Source organism: Mauremys mutica, chromosome 13 (genome assembly GCF_020497125.1).
Source record: "Mauremys mutica isolate MM-2020 ecotype Southern chromosome 13, ASM2049712v1, whole genome shotgun sequence".
Classification (NCBI taxonomy): Eukaryota; Metazoa; Chordata; order Testudines; family Geoemydidae; genus Mauremys; species Mauremys mutica.
This window is the reverse complement of record NC_059084.1, coordinates 49,250,018-49,271,307: the sequence shown is the minus strand read 5'-3', so window position 1 is coordinate 49,271,307 and position 21,290 is coordinate 49,250,018. Positions and strand designations below refer to the sequence as shown.

Genomic DNA, 21,290 nt, shown 5'->3' with positions numbered 1-21,290 from the left:
GGGGCACAGAGACCTTTGCCGGGGGGGGCCACCTCCCGCCTGAACCCCAAGACCCAGCGCCGCGAGGGGGAGGGGCGAGTTACAGGGCCAGGGGCGGCATTGGCTGGGGGGGGCAGCCCCCCCCGGCTGCGATAGAGTCTCCTAGCGACCGACACAGACGCGCCCCCCCCAACGAGGGCCCCTGGGTGGGGGCAGGGCAGGGGGCAGGGGAGGCGCCCGAAGGGGGGGGGGGGAGCCCAGGGGCTCACGTGACCCGGAAAGTTGCAAGCCAGGAAGCGAAAGAAGGAAACAAAGTTACCAGCGAAGGAGACGCGCGAGGGGCGGGGGGTTCTAGGCTCGGGAGCGACACGGACCGGGGGGTTCTAGGCTCGGCAGCGACACGGACCGGGGGGGGCGGAAGGAGGGAAGGAACCAGCCCGGCTGTGGGAGGGGGTGAAGGACCGACCCCCCCGCGCGAAACCCCGCCCCCCCGGGCGGAAGTCGGGGGCTCGGGGCCCCCCAGAGCCGGGCGCGGGGAACTCGGGGGCGCGGGAGATGTGCGGGTGCTAAGGGGGGAGGGGAATCCGCCCAGCGACCCTCCCCCACCGCGAGACCTCCGGGGGCAAAACAAAACCAGGAAATGTCACCCCCCGGGGCCGCCTGGATCCTGCTGCTTGGACTCCTCGGCGGTAAGAGATGCTGGTGCGCCTCACTCCCGACCCGCAGCCCCCGCCCCCCCAGCCCTGCCGGTGCCCCTCACTCCCGACCCGCAGCCCCCGCCCCCCCCAGCCCTGCCGGTGCTCCTCACTCCCGACCCGCAGCCCCCGCCCCCCCAGCCCTGCCGGTGCTCCTCACTCCCGACCCGCAGCCCCCGCCCCCCCAGCCCTGCCGGTGCCCCTCACTCCCGACCCGCAGCCCCCGCCCCCCCCAGCCCTGCCGGTGCCCCTCACTCCCGACCCGCAGCCCCCGCCCCCCCCAGCCCTGCCGGTGCCCCTCACTCCCGACCCGCAGGCCCCCGCCCCCCCAGCCCTGCCGGTGCCCCTCACTCCCCGACCCGCAGCCCCCGCCCCCCCAGCTCTGCCGGTGCCCCTCACTCCGACCCGCCGCCCCCGCCCTGCCGGTGCCCCCCCCTCCCGACCCCCCGCCCCTCCCCCCCCAGCCCTGCCGGTGCCCCACCCTCCCGACCCGCAGCCCCCCGCCCCCCCAGCCCTGCCGGTGCCCCTCACTCCCGACCCGCAGCCCCCGCCCCCCCAGCCCTGCCGGTGCCCCTCACTCCCACCCACAGCCCCTGCCCCCCCAGCCCTGCCGGTGCCCCTCACTCCCGACCCGCAGCCCGTTTGCCCTGCCCCCCCCCCCAGCCCTGCCGGTGCCCCTCACTCCCGACCCGCAGCCCCTGGTCCCCCCCCCCGCCCTGCCGGTGCCCCTCACTCCCGACCCGCAGCCCCTGTTCCCCCAGCCCTGCCGGTGCCCCTCACTCCCGACCCGCAGCCCCCGCCCCCCCCCAGCCCTGCCGGTGCCCCTCACTCCCGACCCGCAGCCCCCTGCCCCCCCCCCGCCCTGCCGGTGCCCCTCACTCCCGACCCGCAGCCCCCGCCCCCCCAGCCCTGCCGGTGCCCCTCACTCCCGACCCGCCGCCCGCCCCCCCCCAGCCCTGCCGGTGCCCCTCACTCCCGACCCGCAGCCCCCGCCCCCCCCAGCCCTGCCGGTGCCCCTCACTCCCGACCCGCAGCCCCTGCCCCCCCAGCCCTGCCGGTGCCCCTCACTCCCGACCCGCAGCCCCCTGCCCCCCCCAGCTCTGCCGGTGCCCCTCACTCCCGACCCGCAGCCCCTGTCCCCCCAGCCCTGCCGGTGCCCCTCACTCCCGACCCACAGCCCCCTGCCCCCCCCCCCAGCCCTGCCGGTGCCCCTCACTCCCACCCACAGCCCCTGCCCGCCCAGCCCTGCCGGTGTCCCTCACTCCCACCCTCAGCCCCTGCCCCCCATCCCTGCCGGTGCCCCTCACTCCCGACCCGCAGCCCCTGCCCCCCCAGCCCTGCCGGTGCCCCCCACTCCCGACCCGCAGCCCCCTGCCCCCCCAGCCCTGCCGGTGCCCCTCACTCCCGACCTGCAGCCCCCTGCCCCCCCCCCAGCCCTGCCGGTGCCCCTCACTCCCGACCCGCAGCCCCCTGCCCCCCCCAGCCCTGCCGGTGCCCCTCACTCCCGACCCGCAGCCCCCCCAGTCCTGCCGGTGCCCCTCACTCCCGACCCGCAGCCCCTGCCCCCCCCCAGCCCTGCCGGTGCCCCTCACCCCCGACCCGCAGCCCCCGGCCCCCCCCCCCAGCCCTGCCGGTGCCCCCCCCTCCCGACCCCCAGGCCCCGCCCCCCCAGCCATGCGGGTGCCCCTCACTCCCACCCACAGCCCCCGCCCCCCCCAGCCCTGCCGGTGCCCCTCACTCCCGACCCGCAGCCCCCCCCCCCCCAGCCCTGCCGGTGCCCCTCACTCCCGACCCGCAGCCCCTGCCCCCCCAGCCCTGCCGGTGCCCCTCACTCCCGACCTGCAGCCCCCTGCCCCCCCCAGCTCTGCCGGTGCCCCTCACTCCCGACCCGCAGCCCCTGTCCCCCCAGCCCTGCCGGTGCCCCTCACTCCCGACCCACAGCCCCCTGCCCCCCCCCCCACCCCTGCCGGTGCCCCTCACTCCCGACCTGCAGCCCCCCCCCAGCCCTGCCGGTGCCCCTCACTCCCGACCCGCAGCCCCCGCCCCCCCCAGCCCTGCCGGTGCCCCTCACTCCCGACCCGCAGCCCCCGCTGGCCCAGCCCTGCCGGTGCCCCTCACTCCCGACCCGCAGCCCCCGCCCCCCCCAGCTCTGCCGGTGCCCCTCACTCCCGACCCGCAGCCCCTGTCCCCCCAGCCCTGCCGGTGCCCCTCACTCCCGACCCGCAGCCCCTGCCCCCCCCCCAGCCCTGCCGGTGCCCCTCACTCCCGACCCGCAGCCCCGGCCCCCCCACCCCAGCCCTGCCGGTGCCCCTCACTCCCGACCCGCAGCCCCCTGCCCCCCAGCCCTGCCGGTGCCCCTCACTCCCGACCCGCAGCCCCCTGCCCCCCCAGCCCTGCCGGTGCCCCTCACTCCCGACCCGCAGCCCCCTGCCCCCCCCAGCTCTGCCGGTGCCCCTCACTCCCGACCCGCAGCCCCTGTCCCCCCAGCCCTGCCGGTGCCCCTCACTCCCGACCCGCAGCCCCCGCCCCCCCCAGCCCTGCCGGTGCCCCTCACTCCCGACCCGCAGCCCCCTGCCCCCCCCCCCCAGCCCTGCCGGTGCCCCTCACTCCCGACCCGCAGCCCCCGCCCCCCCAGCCCTGCCGGTGCCCCTCACTCCCCGACCCGCAGCCCCCGCCCCCCCCAGCCCTGCCGGTGCCCCCTCACTCCCGACCCGCAGCCCCCGCCCCCCCCCAGCCCTGCCGGTGCCCCTCACTCCCGACCCGCAGCCCCCGCCCCCCCCAGCTCTGCCGGTGCCCCTCACTCCCGACCCGCAGCCCCCTGCGCCCCCAGCCCTGCCGGTGCCCCGCACTCCCAACCCGCAGCCCCTGCCCCCCCCAGCCCTGCCGGTGCCCCTCACTCCCGACCCGCAGCCCCCTGTCCCCCTGGCCTGCCGGTGCCCCCCACTCCCGACCCGCAGCCCCCGCCCCCCCCAGCCCTGCCGGTGCCCCTCACTCCCGACCCGCAGCCCCCTGCCCCCCCCAGCCCTGCCGGTGCCCCTCACTCCCGACCTGCAGCCCCCTGCCCCCCCAGCCCTGCCGGTGCCCCTCACTCCCGACCCGCAGCCCCCGCGCCCCCAGCCCTGCCGGTGCCCCCCACTCCCGACCCGCAGCCCCCTGCGCCCCCAGCCCTGCCGGTGCCCCCCACTCCCGACCCGCACCCCCCGCCCCCCCAGCCCTGCCGGTGCCCCCCACTCCCGACCCGCAGCCCCCGCTGCCCCCAGCCCTGCCGGTGCCCCTCACTCCCGACCCGCAGCCCCCTGCCCCCCCCAGCCCTGCCGGTGCCCCTCACTCCCGACCCGCAGCCCCCTGCCCCCCCAGCCCTGCCGGTGCCCCTCACTCCCGACCTGCAGCCCCTCCCCCCCAGCCCTGCCGGTGCCCCTCACTCCCGACCCGCTGCCCCCGCCCCCCCAGCCCTGCCGGTGCCCCTCACTCCCGACCCGCAGCCCCCTGCGCCCCCAGCCCTGCCGGTGCCCCCCACTCCTGACCCGCAGCCCCCTGCCCCCCCAGCCCTGCCGGTGCCCCTCACTCCCGACCCGCAGCCCCTGCCCCCCCACCCTGCCGGTTCCCCTCACTCCCGCCTGCAGCCCCTGCCAACCCTGCCCTGGGCTCCCCACTTTTTCTTCTTATGCCAGTTTATTTCCCCCTCCTAGAAGCTGCTTCCTACACTGAGAGAGACTCGGGTGAGTGGAGGGGGGTGAGGCCGAGTGTGAGAGGAGGGTTCTCTGGGGTGCAGAGCCTGGGGGGGGGAAGGACAACAGTTGGGGGGCTGGTGCAGGGAGGGGAGTGGGGATTTGGGGTGCAGGGGGCTGGTGGGAGAGGGGGGGGCTGGGGTTGGGGTGCAGGGGGCTGGTGGGAGAGGGGGAAGGGCTGGGATTGGGGGGCAGGGGGCTGGGGGGAGAGGGGGAAGGGCTGGGATTGGGGGGCAGGGGGCTGGGGGGAGAGGGGGAAGGGTGGGATTGGGGGGCAGGGGGCTGGGGGGAAAGGGGGGAGGGCTGGGATTGGGGGCAGGGGGCTGGTGGGAGAGGGGGAAGGGTTGGGGGCAGGGGGTGCTGGGAGAGGGGGGAGGGCAGGGTGGGGATTGGGGCTCTCTGGGTGGGGGAGCTCTGTGCTTGGGGGGCTGGGTGCAGGGGAGGGAGACACGGGGGGGTCCAGCGCTGACCTCTGCATCCTCCCTGCCCCTCCCCAGCCACCTGCCGGGCACCCCTGGAGGTGCGGGGGGAGAGCCAGGGGGTGATTCGCAGCTTCCCCCCCCGGCGCGGCCGCGTCCGGCCCGGCAACGGCACCTGCACCTGGCTCATCCTGGGGGGCCCGCAGGACGTGGTGACCATCAGGTGAGAGACCCCACGTACCCTGTGCCCCGCCCCCTGCCCCGCCCCCTCAGCCCCTGCCTCCTCCCCCACCCCCTCTGCTCCCCCCGACCACCCCCTCTGCCCCCCGCCTCCTGCCCCACCCCCTCTGCCCCCCGCCTCCTGCCCCACCCCCTCTGCTCCTCCCGACCACCCCCTCTGCCCCGCCCCCTGCCCCACCCCCTCTGCTCCCCCTACCACCCCCTCTGCCCCGCCCCCTGGCCCACCCCCTCGGCCCCCGCCTCCTGCCCCGCCCCCTCTGCCCCCGCCTCCTGCCCCGCCCCCTCTGCCCCCGCCTCTTGCCCCGCCCCCTCTGCTCCCCCCGACCACCCCCTCTGCCCCCCGCCTCCTGCCCCACCCCCTCAGTCCTCTCCTCACTCACCGGCCACCACATTCTGCCCCGTCCTGTCCACATCCTGCTCCACCCCAGAGAAGAGCCAAACCAGTAATTATCCCAATTAAGCTCCCTCCCCTCCCCCGCCTTGTGTCTGGAAGGGAGCCGGCAGCCCTTGGAGGCGAAATGCCCCGTCCCTGCCCCCCTGAGCCCTGATAGGAGCCGACACCCCAGAGGGGAGAGGCCCCTGCCCATCCCCTGTCTCCTTTCTGCAGGTTCGAGCGGTTCCAGCTGGCGTGCGGGGAGGCCAGACTCTACGTGTGGGCTCACTCCTACCCCGAGCAGGCCCTGTGTGGCTCCCGGCTCCCCGCCCCCCTGCAATACCGGGGCACCAACGTCACCCTGAGCTACGGGCACAGCTGGACGGTGGCAGAAGGATTCCAGCTTCGCTACAAGAGAGGTGGGGCCTGGCTGGAGAACGGGGCGGGGGTTGCATCTGGGAGGGGGAACACAAGTGGTCAGTCTGTCTCTCCACCCCAGTGTGCCCCTTCTGCTCATCCATATGCGACCCAACCCAGCCAGCCATCCATCCCCACCTGCCCGACCCAACCATCCATCCATCCATCCATCCTCACCTGCCCAACCCAACCATCCATCCATCCATCCCCACCTGCCCGACCCAACCATCCATCCATCCATCCCCACCTGCCCGACCCAACCATCCATCCATCCATCCCCACCTGCCCGACCCAACCATCCATCCATCTCCACCGGACGTGACCCAACCATCCATCCATCCATCCCCACCTGCCCGACCCAACCATCCATCCATCCATCCTCACCTGCCCGACCCAACCATCCATCCATCCATCCCCACCTGCCCGACCCAACCATCCATCCATCCATCCCCACCTGCCCGACCCAACCATCCATCCATCCATCCATCCTCACCTGCCCGACCCAACCATCCATCCATCCATCCCCACCTGCCCGACCCAACCATCCATCCATCCATCCCCACCTGCCCGACCCAACCATCCATCCATCCATCCCCACCTGCCCGACCCAACCATCCATCCATCCATCCCCACCTGCCCGACCCAACCATCCATCCATCCATCCCCACCTGCCCAACCCAACCCAGCCATCCATCCATCCATCCCCACCTGCCCGACCCAACCATCCATCCATCCATCCCCACCTGCCCAACCCAACCATCCATCCATCTCCACCGGACGTGACCCAACCATCCATCCATCCTCACCTGCCCGACCCAACCATCCATCCATCTCCACCGGACGTGAGCCAACCGTCCATCCATCCTCACCTGCCCAACCCAACCATCCGTCCATCCATCCTCACCTGCTCGACCCAACCATCCATCCATCCATCCTCACCTGCCCAACCCAACCATCCATCCATCCATCCATCCCCACCTGCCCGACCCAACCATCCATCCACCTCACCTGCCCAACCCAACCATCCATCCACCTCACCTGCCCGACCCAACCATCCATCCATCCATCCCCACCTGCCCAACCCAACCCAGCCATCCATCCATCCTCACCTGCCCAACCCAACCCAGCCATCCATCCACCTCACCTGCCCAACCATCCATCCACCTCACCTGCCCGACCCAACCATCCATCCATCCACCTCACCTGCCCGACCCAACCATCCATCCATCCATCCCCACCTGCCCAACCCAACCATCCATCCCCACCTGCCCAACCCAACCATCCATCCCCACCTGCCCGACCCAACCATCCATCCCCACCTGCCCAACCCAACCATCCATCCATCTCCACCTCCCCGACCCAACCATCCATCCATCCCCACCTCCCCGACCCAACCATCCATCCATCTCACCAGACATGACCCAACCATTCATCCATCCCCACCTGCCCAACCCAACCATCCATCCATCTCCACCTCCCCGACCCAACCATCCATCCATCCCCACCTCCCCGACCCAACCATCCATCCATCTCACCAGACATGACCCAACCATTCATCCATCCCCACCTGCCCGACCCAACCATCCATCCATCCCCACCGGACGTGAGCCAACCATCCATCCATCCCCACCTGCCCGACCCAACCATCCATCCATCCATCCCCACCTGCCCGACCCAACCATCCATCCATCCATCCCCACCTGCCCAACCCAACCATCCATCCATCCGCACCGGACGTGACCCAACCATCCATCCATCCCCACCTGCCCAACCCAACCATCCATCCATCCGCACCAGACGTGACCCAACCATCCATCCATCCCCACCTGCCCAACCCAACCATCCATCCATCCTCACCGGACATGGCCCGACCCAACCATCCATCCATCTCCACCGGATATGGCCCGACCCAACCATCCATCCCCACCTGCCCGACCCAACCATCCATCCCCACCGGACATGGCCCAACCATCCATCCATCCCCACCTGCTCGACCCAACCAATCATCCATCCATCCCCACCTGCCCAACCCAACCATCTATCTGCACAACCCAACCCAACCATCCATCCATCCATCCCCACCTGCCCAACCCAACCATCCATCCATCTCCACCGGACGTGACCCAATCATCCATCCATCCCCACCTGCCCAACCCAACCATCCATCCATCCGCACCGGACGTGACCCAACCATCCATCCATCCCCACCTGCCCGACCCAACCATCCATCCGCACCTGCCCAACCCAACCATCCATCCATCCGCACCAGACGTGACCCAACCATCCATCCATCCCCACCTGCCCAACCCTACCATCCGTCCATCCTCACCGGACATGGCCCGACCCAACCATCCATCCCCACCTGCCCGACCCAACCATCCATCCCCACCGGACATGGCCCAACCATCCATCCATCCCCACCTGCCCGACCCAACCAATCATCCATCCATCCCCACCTGCCCAACCCAACCATCTATCCGCACAACCCAACCCAACCATCCATCCATCCATCCCCACCCGACATGACCCAACCATCCATCCATCCCCACACAACCCGGCCCAACCATCCATCCATCCATCCCCACCTGCCCGACCCAACCATCCATCCATCCATCCTCACCTGCCCGACCCAACCATCCATCCATCCATCCTCACCTGCCCGACCCAACCATCCATCCCCACCTGACATGACCCAACCCAACCATCCATCCCCACCTGACATGACCCAACCCAACCATCCATCCATCTCCACCTGCCCGACCCAACCATCCATCCCCACACAAACCAACCCAATCATCCATCCATCCCCACACAACCTGACCCAACCATCCAGCTGTCTCCACCTGCCCGACCCAACCATCCATCCGCACAATCGAACCCAATCATCCATCCATCCCCACCCGACGTGACCCAACCATCCATCCATCCCCACACAACCCAACCATCCATCCATCCCCACACAACCATCCGTCCGTCCATCCAGCCCCACACAACGCAACTATCTGTCCATCCCCCACACAACCCAACCATCCATCCCCACAGAACCCAACCCAACCATCTATCCATCCCCATATGACCCAACCATCCTGTGACGTTATTGACATGAACTGTGACCATATAGATCATTGTTGCAATCGGGATCCTAGGGTTGCACCAAATCTTGTACAAAGGAGGTCTATGGGAAGGTTGTAATTTGCTAGTTATGATTGTGCTGTCTGTAAGTGTGTGTCATTTTTGCATTTGAAGTTATGAATGTTGGCTCTGTACTTGTATCTCAATGTGTTTTGATTCTAAGTAGCCCCAGTGAAGCATCTGGTCAGTCTCTTGAGAAAGGACTATTCTCAGTAAGTGCTCAGTCAAGAAACACTTAACCGGCAATGGACTTTGGGAGACGCCAATCCACATCTGAGCTTTCCTGGGAACATTCAAACTAACATGTAAACAATGGTGTCGACCTGCAAAAAGCTGAATCATTCATGGACATGGGACTTGCCCAGATGGCTACAAACTCCATCTTGTTGCTGTGATTTTGCACAGAAGAACAAAGGGATTTTTTCCCCACAAGAGGGAGAATATAAAAGGCCCGTCCCTGTCTCACTCTCTCTCTCTCTCATCCCAGCAGGTCCCCTCCTCTCTGCCTCACCTCCATCTTGTAACCTGACGCTGGATGATTTCTATGGGGTCTTCTCCCCGCCTGCCTGGCCTGGGGTTCCCGCTGGAGCCCTCATCCGGTGCCGCTGGGCCCTGGACCCCCACGACAGCCGCCCCCTCACTGTGCTCTTCACCACGCTGGACCTGGCTCCGACCGACTCCCTAGAGGTCTACGAGGATCACCCAGACCTGTCGGCCGAGCCGCGGCTGCTGCGGCGCGTGGATGCAGCCAGCAACGGGCAGCCAGTGGCAGTGGAGTCACCCTCCAGCCGGGCGTGGGTGGCCTGGCAGGGCCTGCAGGGCCGCGGCTTCAACGCCACCTACCACGTGCGTGGGTTCTGCGTGCCCTGGCAGCGGCCCTGCGGCCGGGGGGACGAGGCCCGGTGCTATGGGGAGGCGGAGCGCTGCGACGGCATCTGGCACTGCCCAGACGGGGCGGACGAGGAGCACTGCCCAGGCTGCCCGGAAGGGAGCTACCCCTGCCACGATGGCGCCGGGGGCCCCTGCTACGCACCCGCTGACCGGTGCAATTACCAGACGCTGTGCCCGGACGGGGCGGACGAGCGGGGCTGCTGGCGCTGCCAGCCCGGCAACTTCCGCTGCGGGGACGGGCGCTGCGTCTACGAGGCCTGGCGCTGCGACGGGCAGCCCGACTGCGCCGACGCCTCCGACGAGGTCTCCTGCCCCTACACCCTGCCCCGCAAGGTGGTGGCCGCCGCGGCCATCGGCAGCCTGGTCTGCGGCCTCCTGCTGGTCATCGCGCTGGGCTGCACCTGCCGCCTCTACGCCGTGCGCAGCCGGGAGTACAGGTGGGGTGGGGCCGGGGCTCGGAGATGGGTGGGGCTCTGGGGTGGGGGCGGGGCTCTGGGGCGGGGCCTCACCTGCCAGCTCTATGCTGTGTGCAGTCAGGTGTGGGTGGGGCTCTGGGGTGGGGGTGGGGCTCTGGGGCGGGGCCTCACCTGCCAGCTCTATGCTGTGTGCAGTCAGGTGTGGGTGGGGCTCTGGGGTGGGGGCGGGGCTATGGGGCGGGGCCTCACCTGCCAGCTCTATGCTGTGTGCAGTCAGGTGTGGGTGGGGCTCTGGGGTGGGGGCGGGGCTATGGGGCGGGCCTCACCTGCCAGCTCTATGCTGTGTGCAGTCAGGTGTGGGTGGGGCTCTGGGGTGGGGGCGGGGCTCTGGGGCGGGGCCTCACCTGCCAGCTCTATGCTGTGTGCAGTCAGGTGTGGGTGGGGCTCTGGACAACAGACAGGGCTGTAGGGGCAGAGCGTGGGGCTATGGGATGGGGTGGGGCTATGGGGAGAGGTGGGATCAGGGGCAGATGAACCCAGGGCTGGGGGGGTTGGAAGCCCAGCGGTCGCCATCTCATGCTCCCCCTCCCCCCGCAGCCTCTTCGCCCCCCTGTCCCGCAGCGATGCCCAGCTGGTCCGGCAGGAGGCGCCACCGTCCTACGGGCAGCTCATCGCACAGGGGCTGGTCCCGCCCCTCGAGGACTTCCCCACCGAGAGCCCCGGGCAGGTGAGCCGCATCCCCCCTGCACCCCACTGAGCGCAGCCACCACAAGCCTGGCCCCACACCCTGAGCCCCACCGAGCGACCCACCCGCCCTGAGCCGAGGAGCGGTGGCCCCCTCCCCACAGAGAGCCTGGGGCGCATGGCAGCCCCTGAGCCGCACCCTGGATCCCCGCGCGTGGGGGACTCCCTCCCTCTCATGCTGACCCTCCCCCTCTCGTTGCAGACGTCGCTGTTGGGGAATCTACGCTCTCTGCTCCATCTGCTCCAGCACGAGCCGGTGGGGGGGCGCCGGGCCCGCCGCCCCCCCCGCCCCCTGCGCCGCCTACTGCGCCGCCTACGCCGCTGGGGGCTGCTGCCCCGCTCCGCCCCTGCCGCCCGCCCCCCTGCTGCCCCCCCAGCCCAGCCCCTGCCGGACGCTACCAACCAGGAGGAAGGGGGGGCAGCCAGTGGGCCCGATGAGGCCCCGCCCCTGCCGCAGAAAGTCCCGCCCCCTGGGCCAGAGCCCCCCACGGGCCCCCAGCGGCTGCCCAGGGGGGTAATGGGGGCCCTCCGCGGGTGCCTCTTCTCCTCTCCCGAGGGCCGTGGGGAGCCCCCAAGCCTCCCCCCCTCCCCCGAGGGGGAGGACGACGTGCTGCTACTGCCCCTCGCTGAGTCCCGGCCCTCCCCCCCTGCCGAGGCCCTGGACGACGACCCCCTCCTGCCCTGAGCGCCCCCCGCCAGGCCCCATTGCCTTTAAGAACCCAGCAGCCAACGGGGAGAGTGGTTAAGCCGGGGCCAGCTGGGGTGGCCATAGTTGTGAGGCAGTCAAAAACTGCCATTGCACATTGCCTTTAAGGACTTAGCGCTAACTGAGGCGAGAGAAAAAAATTGCCTGCCAGTTAAAAAAGCTCTTCAAGGGAAGAGCTTTGTCAGACATTGCCTTTAAGACATTGCGGCTAATGGGAGAGCGGGGCGGGGTGGCCCCCCATCCCCCCGCGGCCGGGTCTGGCTGCCTCGGCCCAGAAGGAAAAATATGTCTGTGGCAGTCAGAAAAGGCTCTTAAAAGGGGTGTGCCCTTTAGAAGTCCTTGTGTGGCTGTTCTAAAGAACATCTTAAAGGTGCTGGAGCCCTATGAGAGGAGGGAAGAAATGGCAGTTAAAAAAGACTCTTAAAGGCGATGGCTCAGCTGGCAATCATTTTTCTCTTCTCTGAGTTTAAATTTTCTATGATCAATTATGTTTTCATACCTGGGTTAGAAAAATTGAACCTTTGCACATTTCTTTTTGCAGTGCCTGATAAATGAATCTTTACGGTAAGCAAAGCTTTTGTGTGTGGAGGTTAAAAAAAAGGTCTTTTAAAGGCAATGGGCAAAATCAGCAACATTTAATCCCTGTTTGCTAAAACGTGGTTCTGATTGAAACAAAAAAATGAGAAATTGAGAGAAAATGAATACGTGAGTTTGTGGCTGGGATTCTCCATGCAAAATATTTGCATGGCTGTCAAAAAAGAAAACTCTTAAAGGTAATGCCCATTTTACCTCCTCAGGAGATTGTTTTAAATGATTGTTTTTTAAAAATATGACTTAGAAGAGACAATGTGCGTCTGTATTCGGCTGACAAATCGAACAGTGATTCTGAGTGACAAAAGAGATACGTGGCAGTTAAATATATACAAATATAGATATATATTCTTAAAGGCAATGACTAAATCTGAAAGATTGTCAGCCATTTTTGATAGTTTTTTAATATATATGTGTCATTTTTGTAAAGAAGGTGAGAAATACGATTAAAAGAAACGTGTGTCTCTATGGATGGGGGAAATTAACATGTGAGTCTTGGCACCAAATATTTGTATTTAAACTGATTTTTAAAGGCAATGGCAAAAGCATTTAACCAGCTACCGCGAGAGGTTTTTGGTTTTTTTGTAGTTATGTTTTTAAACGCAATATCGGAAGCCGAGTTTTCACAAGTTCCACAGCCAGAAAAGCTGGACTTGATTCTCAACCCAGACTCTTTGTGTTGCTGGGTTTGCTGTTGTTTTAAAAAGCTTCTTAAAGGCAAAGTTTGGATCAGAAAAACAGACACCAACTTTTTGGAGTGAAGTTTTACTCGGTTCGCTTGTTCGTTCTGCACAATTGTGTTTGCAGGGGAGGAACCAGGCAGAAAATCAAGGTGCAAATCGGTGCCCCAGAAAATCGAGGTGCGGCGTGTCAGTGTAAAGTATTTGCCTGGCCATTAACAAATAAAATAAATACAAGAAACAAGCGGGTTTATCTGTGCCCCAAATCAGTAAACCTCAGCCCTGACTCCCTGTACGGCTCAGCCTGCGAAATACAGCGCTGAGACGGAAACGTTTAACCAGCTTTGGTAGAGAACTTGGTAAAAGAGAAAACAGACGATAAGTTGGTGCATCAGTGTATGCAACAGAAGAGACGCAGTGCAAAAATCTGTGTGGCAGACAAAAAAAATACTCTTAAGGGTAATGGCCAGGTGGCGAAAATTTAACCAGGTTTTTCTGAAGAACTTGTTTTATTTAAAAATGAGAAATAGCTGGAAAATGAGATTAAAAATCTACATAGCTGCAAAATTAGAATCCTGGCTGTAAAACATTTACGAGGCAGACAAAAAATCAAATATTAAAGGCAATGGCCAAATTGTTACTGGCTTGTTCGTCCATAATTTTGCAAAAAGAGAGAGACAATAAATGTCATCATCTGCCTATGTAAAAATAATATGACAATTCACACTGCACAATATTGTGACAGTCAAAAAATACAAGGTTCTTAAAGGCAATGGCCAGGTGGAAAATTGGAGCCATCTCTGGTGTAGCGATTTCTCTCGGTGTGTCGGAACCGGCGGGTTTTCCAGGCTGGCGGTTTGACGGCAGGTCGAGGGTCGTGATTCTTTTGCTATATTTGCCCTGGGGGCTCCAGGCCAATCAGATTTCTTGTTAGAATTTTGCCTGTTCTTCTCTGTTCACATTATTGGTAAGAATTCAAGAAAAAATACATTTAACAAGAAAACATTGTGATGCGTTTCCCTCCCCCTCTGAGCAGACTAACAGGCATTTAATGAGCAACAACCCGCCAGGGGGAGTGACCGTGTAAGAGCCTTCTACTGCTGCTAACTAGGAGAGCACCCCCTGTAGAGAAACGGAGGCCACTGCAGCTGTGGGGGCCCCGCGTGCGGCTCTGCTGCTGCCTGCACCCGTCTATCCCATTACAGCTGCTGTCTGTCTATCTAGCCCCATCCACCCCCTCTGTCTATCTAGCCCCGTCCACCCCCTCTGTCTATCCATCCATCCCCGTCCACCCCCTCTATCTATCCCCGTCCACCCCTCTATCTATCCCCGTCCACCCCCTCTGTCTATCCATCCATCCCCGTCCACCCCCTCTATCCATCCATCCCCATCCACCCCCCCTCTATCCATCCATCCCCATCCACCCCCCCTCTATCCATCCATCCCCATCCACCTCCTCTATCCATCCATCCATCCCCGTCCACCCCCTCTATCTGTCTATCCCCGTCCACCCCCTCTATCCATCCATCCATCCCCATCCACCCCCTCTATCCATCCATCCATCCCCGTCCACCCCCTCTATCTGTCTATCCCCGTCCACCCCCCCCCATCCATCCATCCATCCCCGTCCACCCCCTCTATCTATCTATCCGTCCCCGTCCACCCCCTCTATCTATCCATCCATCCCCGTACACTCCCTCTATCTATCCATCCATCCCCATCCACCCCCTCCTCTATCCATCCATCCCCGTCCACCCCCTCTATCCATCCATCCATCCCCGTCCACCCCCTCTATCCATCCATCCCCGTCCACCCCCTCTATCCATCCATCCATCCCCGTCCACCCCCTCTATCTATCTATCCATCCATCCCCGTCCACCCCCTCTATCTATCTATCCATCCATCCCCGTCCACCCCCTCTATCCATCCATCCATCCCCGTCCACCCCCTCTATCTATCTATCCATCCATCCCCGTCCACCCCCTCTATCTATCCATCCATCCCCGTCCACCCCCCATCTATCTATCCATCCATCCCCGTCCACCCCCTCTATCTATCCATCCATCCATCCCCGTCCACCCCCTCTATCTATCTATCCATCCATCCCCGTCCACCCCCTCTATCTATCTATCCATCCCCGTCCACCCCCTCTATCTATCCATCCATCCCCGTCCACCCCCCCTCTATCTATCTATCCCCGTACACCCCCTCTATCTATCTATCCATCCCCATCCACCCCCTCCATCTATCCATCCATCCCCGTCCACCCCCCCTCTATCTATCTATCCCCGTACACCCCCTCTATCCATCCATCCATCCCCGTCCACCCCCCCATCTATCCATCCATCCCCGTCCACCCCCTCTATCTATCTATCTATCCATCCCAGGGTTTCTCAAACAGGCATGGCTGCTTGTGCAGGGAAAGCCCCTGGCGGGCCGGGCCGGTGTGTTTACCTGCCCCGTCCGCAGGGCCGGCCGATCGCGGTTCCCACTGGCCGCGGGTCGCTGCTCCGGGCCGATGGGAGCTGCTGGACGTGGCAGCCAGTAAGTCCCTCGGCCCGCGCAGCGTCCCGCAGCCCCCATTGGCCCGGAGCAGCGACCCACGGCCAGTGGGAACCGCGAGCGGCCGGCCCTGCGGACGGGGCAGGTAAACACACCAGCCCGGCCCGCCTGGGGCTTTCCCTGCACAAGCGGCCACCCCAGTTTGAGAAACCCTGGGATGGATGGACGGATAGAGGGGGTGGATGGGTGGATAGAGGGGGGGGTGGATAGGGATGGATGGATGGACGGATGGATGGATAGAGAGAGGGGGGTGGATAGGGATGGATGGATGGATAGAGGGGGTGGGTGGATGGATGGACGGACGAATGGATGGATGGGGGGGGTGGATGGATGGATAGAGAGAGGGGGGTGGACGGGGATAGCTAGAGGTTGGGGGGATGGGGATAGATGGGTGGAGGGGGTGGGGGGATGGATGGATGGATAGCGGGGGGGTGGATAGGGATGGACGGATGGATGGATGGGGGGGTGGATAGAGGGGGTGGGTGGATGGATGGACGGACGGATAGAGAGGAGTGGACGGGGATAGCTAGAGGTTGGGGGGACGGGGATAGATGGGTGGAGGGGGTGGGGGGACGGGTACAGAGAGGAGTGAGTGGGGGAGGCTGGATTCTCTCTCTCTCTGTAATTAGCGGCTCACTCTCATTAGTTGCTAGTTGGAAATTATTCAATTAGTCACGGCGGGAAAATGCCAGGGTGGTTCAATTACCGCCTGGCGGGGGGGAGGAGCGAATCTCCCAGCGAGGCTGGTGCCTGAGCACCCCCCACACCCCCAGCTGGATGGGGGGGGCTGCAGACTGGTGGGGGGGGCCCAAAATTCCACCAACGGGCCGAGTTCTGCCCTTCAAGGACCTACTCACACCAGCCAGTCCCTATGCTCCCCCCCCCGCCAGCCAGCGACTCCCCCACCCCATAGCCAGTCCCCAGCCCCCCCCGCCAGCCAGCGACTCCCCCACCCCCATAGCCAGTCCCCAGCCCCCCCCCGCCAGCCAGCGACTCCCCCACCCCATAGCCAGTCCCCAGCCCCCCCCGGCAGCCAGCGACTCCCCCACCCCATAGCCCGTCCCCTGCCCCCCCCCGCCAGCCAGCGACTGCCCCCCCCCATAGCCATTCCCCTCGCTCCCCCCCCCCGCCAGCCAGCGACTCCCCCAGCCCCATAGCCAGTCCCCAGCCCCCCCTGCCAGCCAGCGACTCCCCCACCCCATAGCCAGTCCCCAGCCCCCCCCCGCCAGCCAGCGACTCCCCCACCCCATAGCCAGTCCCCAGGCTCCCCCCCCCGCCAGCCAGCGACTCCCCCAGCCCCATAGCCAGTCCCCAGCCCCCCCTGCCAGCCAGCGACTCCCCCACCCCATAGCCAGTCCCCAGCCCCCCCGGCCAGCCCGCTACTCCCCCCCCCCATAGCCCGTCCCCCGCCCCCCCCCTGGCAGCCCGCGAATCCCCCCCCTCCATAGCCAGTCCCCAGCCCCCCCCGGCAGCCAGCGACTCCCCCACCCCCATAGCCAGTCTCCAGCCCCCCCCCCGGCAGCCAGCGACTCCCCCACCCCCATAGCCAGTCCCCAGCCCCCCCCCCGGCAGCCAGCGACTCCCCCACCCCCATAGCCAGTCCCCAGCCCCCCCCGCCAGCCAGCGACTCCCCCACCCCCATAGCCAGTCACCAGCCCCCCCCGCCAGCCAGCGACTCCCCCACCCCATAGCAAGTGTCGTGCCCCCCCCGCCTGCCTGCGAATCCCCCACCAAATAGCCAGTCCCCCCCCCCCACCTCCAGCCAGCGACTCCCCCACCCCATAGCCAGTCCCCAGCCCCCCCGCCAGCCAGCGACTCCCCCACCCCATAGCCAGTCCCCCGCCCCCCCCCGGCCTGCCAGCGACTCCCCCACCCAATAGCCAGTCCCCAGCCCCCCCCGCCAGCCAGCGACTCCCCCACCCCATAGCCAGTCCCCAGCCCCCCCCGCCAGCCAGCGACTCCCCCACCCCATAGCCAGTCCCCAGCCCCCCCCGCCAGCCAGCGACTCCCCCACCCCCATAACCAGTCCCCAGCCCCCCCCGCCAGCCAGCCACTCCCCCACCCCCATAGCCAGTCCCCAGCCCCCCCCGCCAGCCAGCGTCTCCCCCACCCCCATAGCCAGTCCCCAGCCCCCCCCGCCAGCCAGCGACTCCCCCACCCCCATAGCCAGTCCCCAGCCCCCCCCGGCAGCCAGTGACTCCCCCACCCCATAGCCAGTCCCCAGCCCCCCCCGCCAGCCAGCGATTCCCCCATCCCCATAGCCAGTCCCCAGCCCCCCCCCCAGCCAGCGACTCCCCCCCCATAGCCAGTCCCCAGCCCCCCCCGCGTGCATATCCCCCACCCCCATAGCCAGTCCCCAGCCCCCCCCGCCAGCCAGCGACTGCCCACCCCCCATTGCCAGTCCCCTCCCCCCCCCCCCGCCAGCAACTCCCCCACCCCCATAGCCAGTCCCCAGCCCCTCCGGCAGCCAGTGACTCCCCCACCCCCATAGCCAGTCCCCAGCCCCCCCCCCGCCAGCAACTCCCCCACCCCCATAGCCAGTCCCCAGCCCCCCCCCGCCAGCCCGCGCCCCCCAGCCCCATGGGTCCCCCCAGCCCGCATCAGCCGGCCATGGCCCCTTCCCAGCTCTCCGCCCTCCGAGGCCGGGGGCCCCCAAGGGCTCCAGGGTTGTCGCGGGGGGTGATGGGGGGGTCCCCTGCCCCCCCTCACGCGTGACCTCACGGGGGCGGGGCGTTCCCCCGGCGGGGGGGGGGTTTAAAGGGAGCAGCTTCCCGGCCGGCTCCGGAGAGACGCGAGCGCGGGGGACGGAGGCAGCGGCAGGAACGAGCCCCGGGACCCCGGGACCGGGCAGCAGGTGGGGGAGGGAAGGAGACTGGGGGGGGCTGGATCGAGAGAGGGGGGAGGGGACCGATGGGGCTTGGAGTGCTGGGGGGGGGGCCGGCGGTGCGGTGGGGGGGTTGGGGTGCGGGGGACGGGGAGGTGCGGGGGAGAGGAGGTGCTGGGGGAGGGGGTTGGGGGACGGAGGTGCCGTGGGGTGGGGGGGATTGGGGGGCTGGGGGAGGGGGGTGCTGGGGAGGGAAGGTGCTGGGGGAGGGGGTGCTGGGGAGGGAAGGTGCTGGGGGGTGGGGGGATTGGGGGGCGGGGGGAGGGGAGGTGCTGGGGGAGGGGGGGGGGTGCTGGGGGAGGAGGTGCGGGGGGGGGTTTGGGTGACGGAGGTGCTGGGAGGGGTTGGGGTGCTGGGGGAGGAGGTGCTGGGGGGGGTTTGGGGTGCTGGGGGAGGGGGAGGGAAGGTGCTGGGGAAGGAGGTGCTGGGGGGGTTGGGGTGCTGGAGGAGGGGAGGTGCTGGGGAAGGGGGGTTGGGGGACGGAGGTGCTGGGGGGGGTTGGGGTGCTGGGGGAGGGGGAGGGAAGGTGCTGGGGAAGGAGGTGCTGGGGGGGGGTTGGGGTGCTGGGGGAGGGGAGGTGCTGGGGGAGGGGGGTTATTGTACCTATGTCACCTCCCCTCTCGCCTGTGTCCCCCGCCCCCTCTGCCCCCCCAGCTGTGCCCCCAGCTCCCCCATGGCGCTGCCCCCCCTGGGGGGGCTCCGGGGGCCCCGCCGGGGCAGCCTGCCCCTGCCCCCCAGGAACCAGCTGCGGCGGGAGGCAGCGGTGGAGGAGCCGGACTCGCCCCCCGAGTCGCCGGGGGGGTCGCCGGGGGGGCCCTACCGGGTGGTGCTGGCCGGCGAGAGCGGCGTGGGGAAGACGGCGCTGGCCGGCATCTTCGGGGGGCTGCCGGACGGAGCCCCCCGCGAGGACGAGCCCGCCGGTGAGTGCCTGGGGCGGGCGGGGGCGGGTGGGGGCCTGGGGGGGGGCACAGGCGGGAACTGGGGTCCCCCTGGGTCTGTGGGGGCCCCTGGCTGTGGGGGGGGGGCCGGCTCCGGGGAACTGGCGCCCCCCCGCCCAATTGTGGTTCCCCCCAGCGGACACGTACGAGCGCCGCCTGTCGGTGGACGAGGAGCTCACAACCTTGATCCTCTACGACATCTGGGACCAGGTGAGACCTCGGGGCCCCGCCCAAGGGGGCGGGGGTGAATGCAAATGTATGCAAATGAGTGACTTGCCTGCAGCATGGCCTGGCTTTGGAGGCCGGGGGGGGCTGATACATCCAACTTGAGCCTCCGAGCCAGTGGCTGCTTTGTTAATTATATGCAAAGATATGCAGCGCTGTGCACGTGATGCATGGCGTTGGAGTGGGGGCTCTGCATGTACATTTATGCAAATGAGGGAGAGAAGTGGGGTGCGTGGAAGGCTCGCAAGTACATGCAAATATATGTAAATTAATGCAAGTGGCCCAGGTTGGGCCTATGCAGGCCAATACATGCGGCTCATTGGAGGGAATTGATAGCATGTAAATTTATGCAGACTTATACAAATTAATGCATGAGGCTGGAGGGTGCCTGACATGAACTAGCCAATAACATGCTGGCTGGGGGAAGGTGGGGCCTCACTTAATGTATGCAGATCTATGCGGCTCTCCAGGGGTGACAGGGGGTTCTGGGGGTACCTTCCCCAGGGCGAGGCGGGCGGTTGGCTGCAGGAGTCGTGTCTGCAGACGGGCGACGCCTTCCTGCTCGTCTTCTCGGTGACCGACCGGCGCAGCTTCAGCCGCATCCCCCAGACCCTGCTGCGCCTGCGGGAGGGGAGCCCCCACCCCGACCCCCCCGTCATCCTGGTGGCCAACAAGAGCGACCTGGCGCGCTCCCGCGAGGTCTCGCTGGAGGGTGAGTGACCCCAGGGGACCCCCATCGCCTGGGGGCCCCCCAACCTCCCAGAGACCTGCCCTGACCCCCATCCCCCAGGGGGCCCCCTAAACTGCCCTGAAACCCAATCCCCCAGGGGTCCCCTAAATTGCCCTAAGCCCATCACCCAGAGGCCCCAAACACCTGTCTGATCCCCCCAGGCCCCTCCAAACTGCCATCACACATGTCCCCACCCACCCCATCTCCTGAGCCCCCAACCTGCCCCCCACTACCTGATACCCCAAACCTCCTATGCTCCCTCCAAAGACCCTGAACCCCCACTGCCCCAATCTCTAGGGATCCCCCAATGTACCCCCAGTCCATAGAACCTCCCTGCCCCCCCCCGAGCCCCCTCAGCCCCAGGGCAGGGATGGGGGTGGCTGGGGCCAGATCACTAATGTGGCCTCTTGGCCCCGCCCCCAGAGGGCCGCAGTCTGGCCGTGATGCTGAGCTGCAAACACATTGAGACGTCGGCCGCGCTGCACCACAACACACGGGAGCTGTTCGAGGGGGCCGTGCGCCAGATCCGCCTGCGCCGGCACCGGCCGGCTGGGGCCGGGGGCCCGGGCGGGCGCCGCGAGAGCCTCACCAAGAAAGCCAAGCGCTTCCTCTCCAGCCTGGTTCCACGCAACGGCCGCTTCTTCAAGCAACGCTCCAAGTCCTGCAACGACCTCTCCGTGCTGTGAACCGGCCCTTTAAGAGGCAGCCTCCCCCACCCGTCAGCGGATCTGCTCCCGGGCGGAGACTCCCACAATCCCCTTGGCTTCGCACTTCCCCGGCCTCCACGTTGCCGGCTGGATGAGACTTAATTTTTGTCCTCTGTAGTTGAGGCATCACCTTTAAGATGACCTTAAAGGCGCTGTGTTTCGTTGGACAATCGGGGACGTAGCGCACCGGAGTTTTTTTTGTCTGCCGTAGCCACGCACTTTTCCCCTTTAAG

At 66.6% G+C, this 21,290-nt stretch overlaps 2 protein-coding genes across 3 annotated transcripts; both read left to right on the top strand.

Moving 5' to 3' along the window:
* The first annotated feature begins 266 nt into the window (after positions 1-266).
* LRP10 (LDL receptor related protein 10) lies at positions 267-13,651 on the top strand. 2 transcript variants are annotated; one of them, XM_044985984.1, is made up of 7 exons: positions 267-668; positions 4,364-4,393; positions 4,900-5,044; positions 5,669-5,853; positions 9,474-10,311; positions 10,888-11,017; positions 11,237-13,651. In XM_044985984.1, exons 1-7 carry the CDS (start codon positions 620-622, stop codon positions 11,717-11,719), a joined length of 1,860 nt encoding a protein of 619 aa, XP_044841919.1. In that variant the 5' UTR covers positions 267-619; the 3' UTR covers positions 11,720-13,651. The 2 variants fall into 2 exon arrangements, with proteins under 2 accessions (XP_044841919.1, XP_044841918.1); XM_044985983.1 differs by having other exon boundaries at positions 9,471-10,311.
* On the top strand, positions 12,292-21,137 carry LOC123347574 (GTP-binding protein REM 2-like). The gene is made up of 5 exons (XM_044984908.1): positions 12,292-12,304; positions 19,168-19,377; positions 19,532-19,605; positions 20,125-20,332; positions 20,774-21,137. Exons 1-5 carry the CDS (start codon positions 12,292-12,294, stop codon positions 21,034-21,036), a joined length of 768 nt encoding a protein of 255 aa, XP_044840843.1. The 3' UTR covers positions 21,037-21,137.
* Positions 21,138-21,290: the final 153 nt, after the last annotated feature.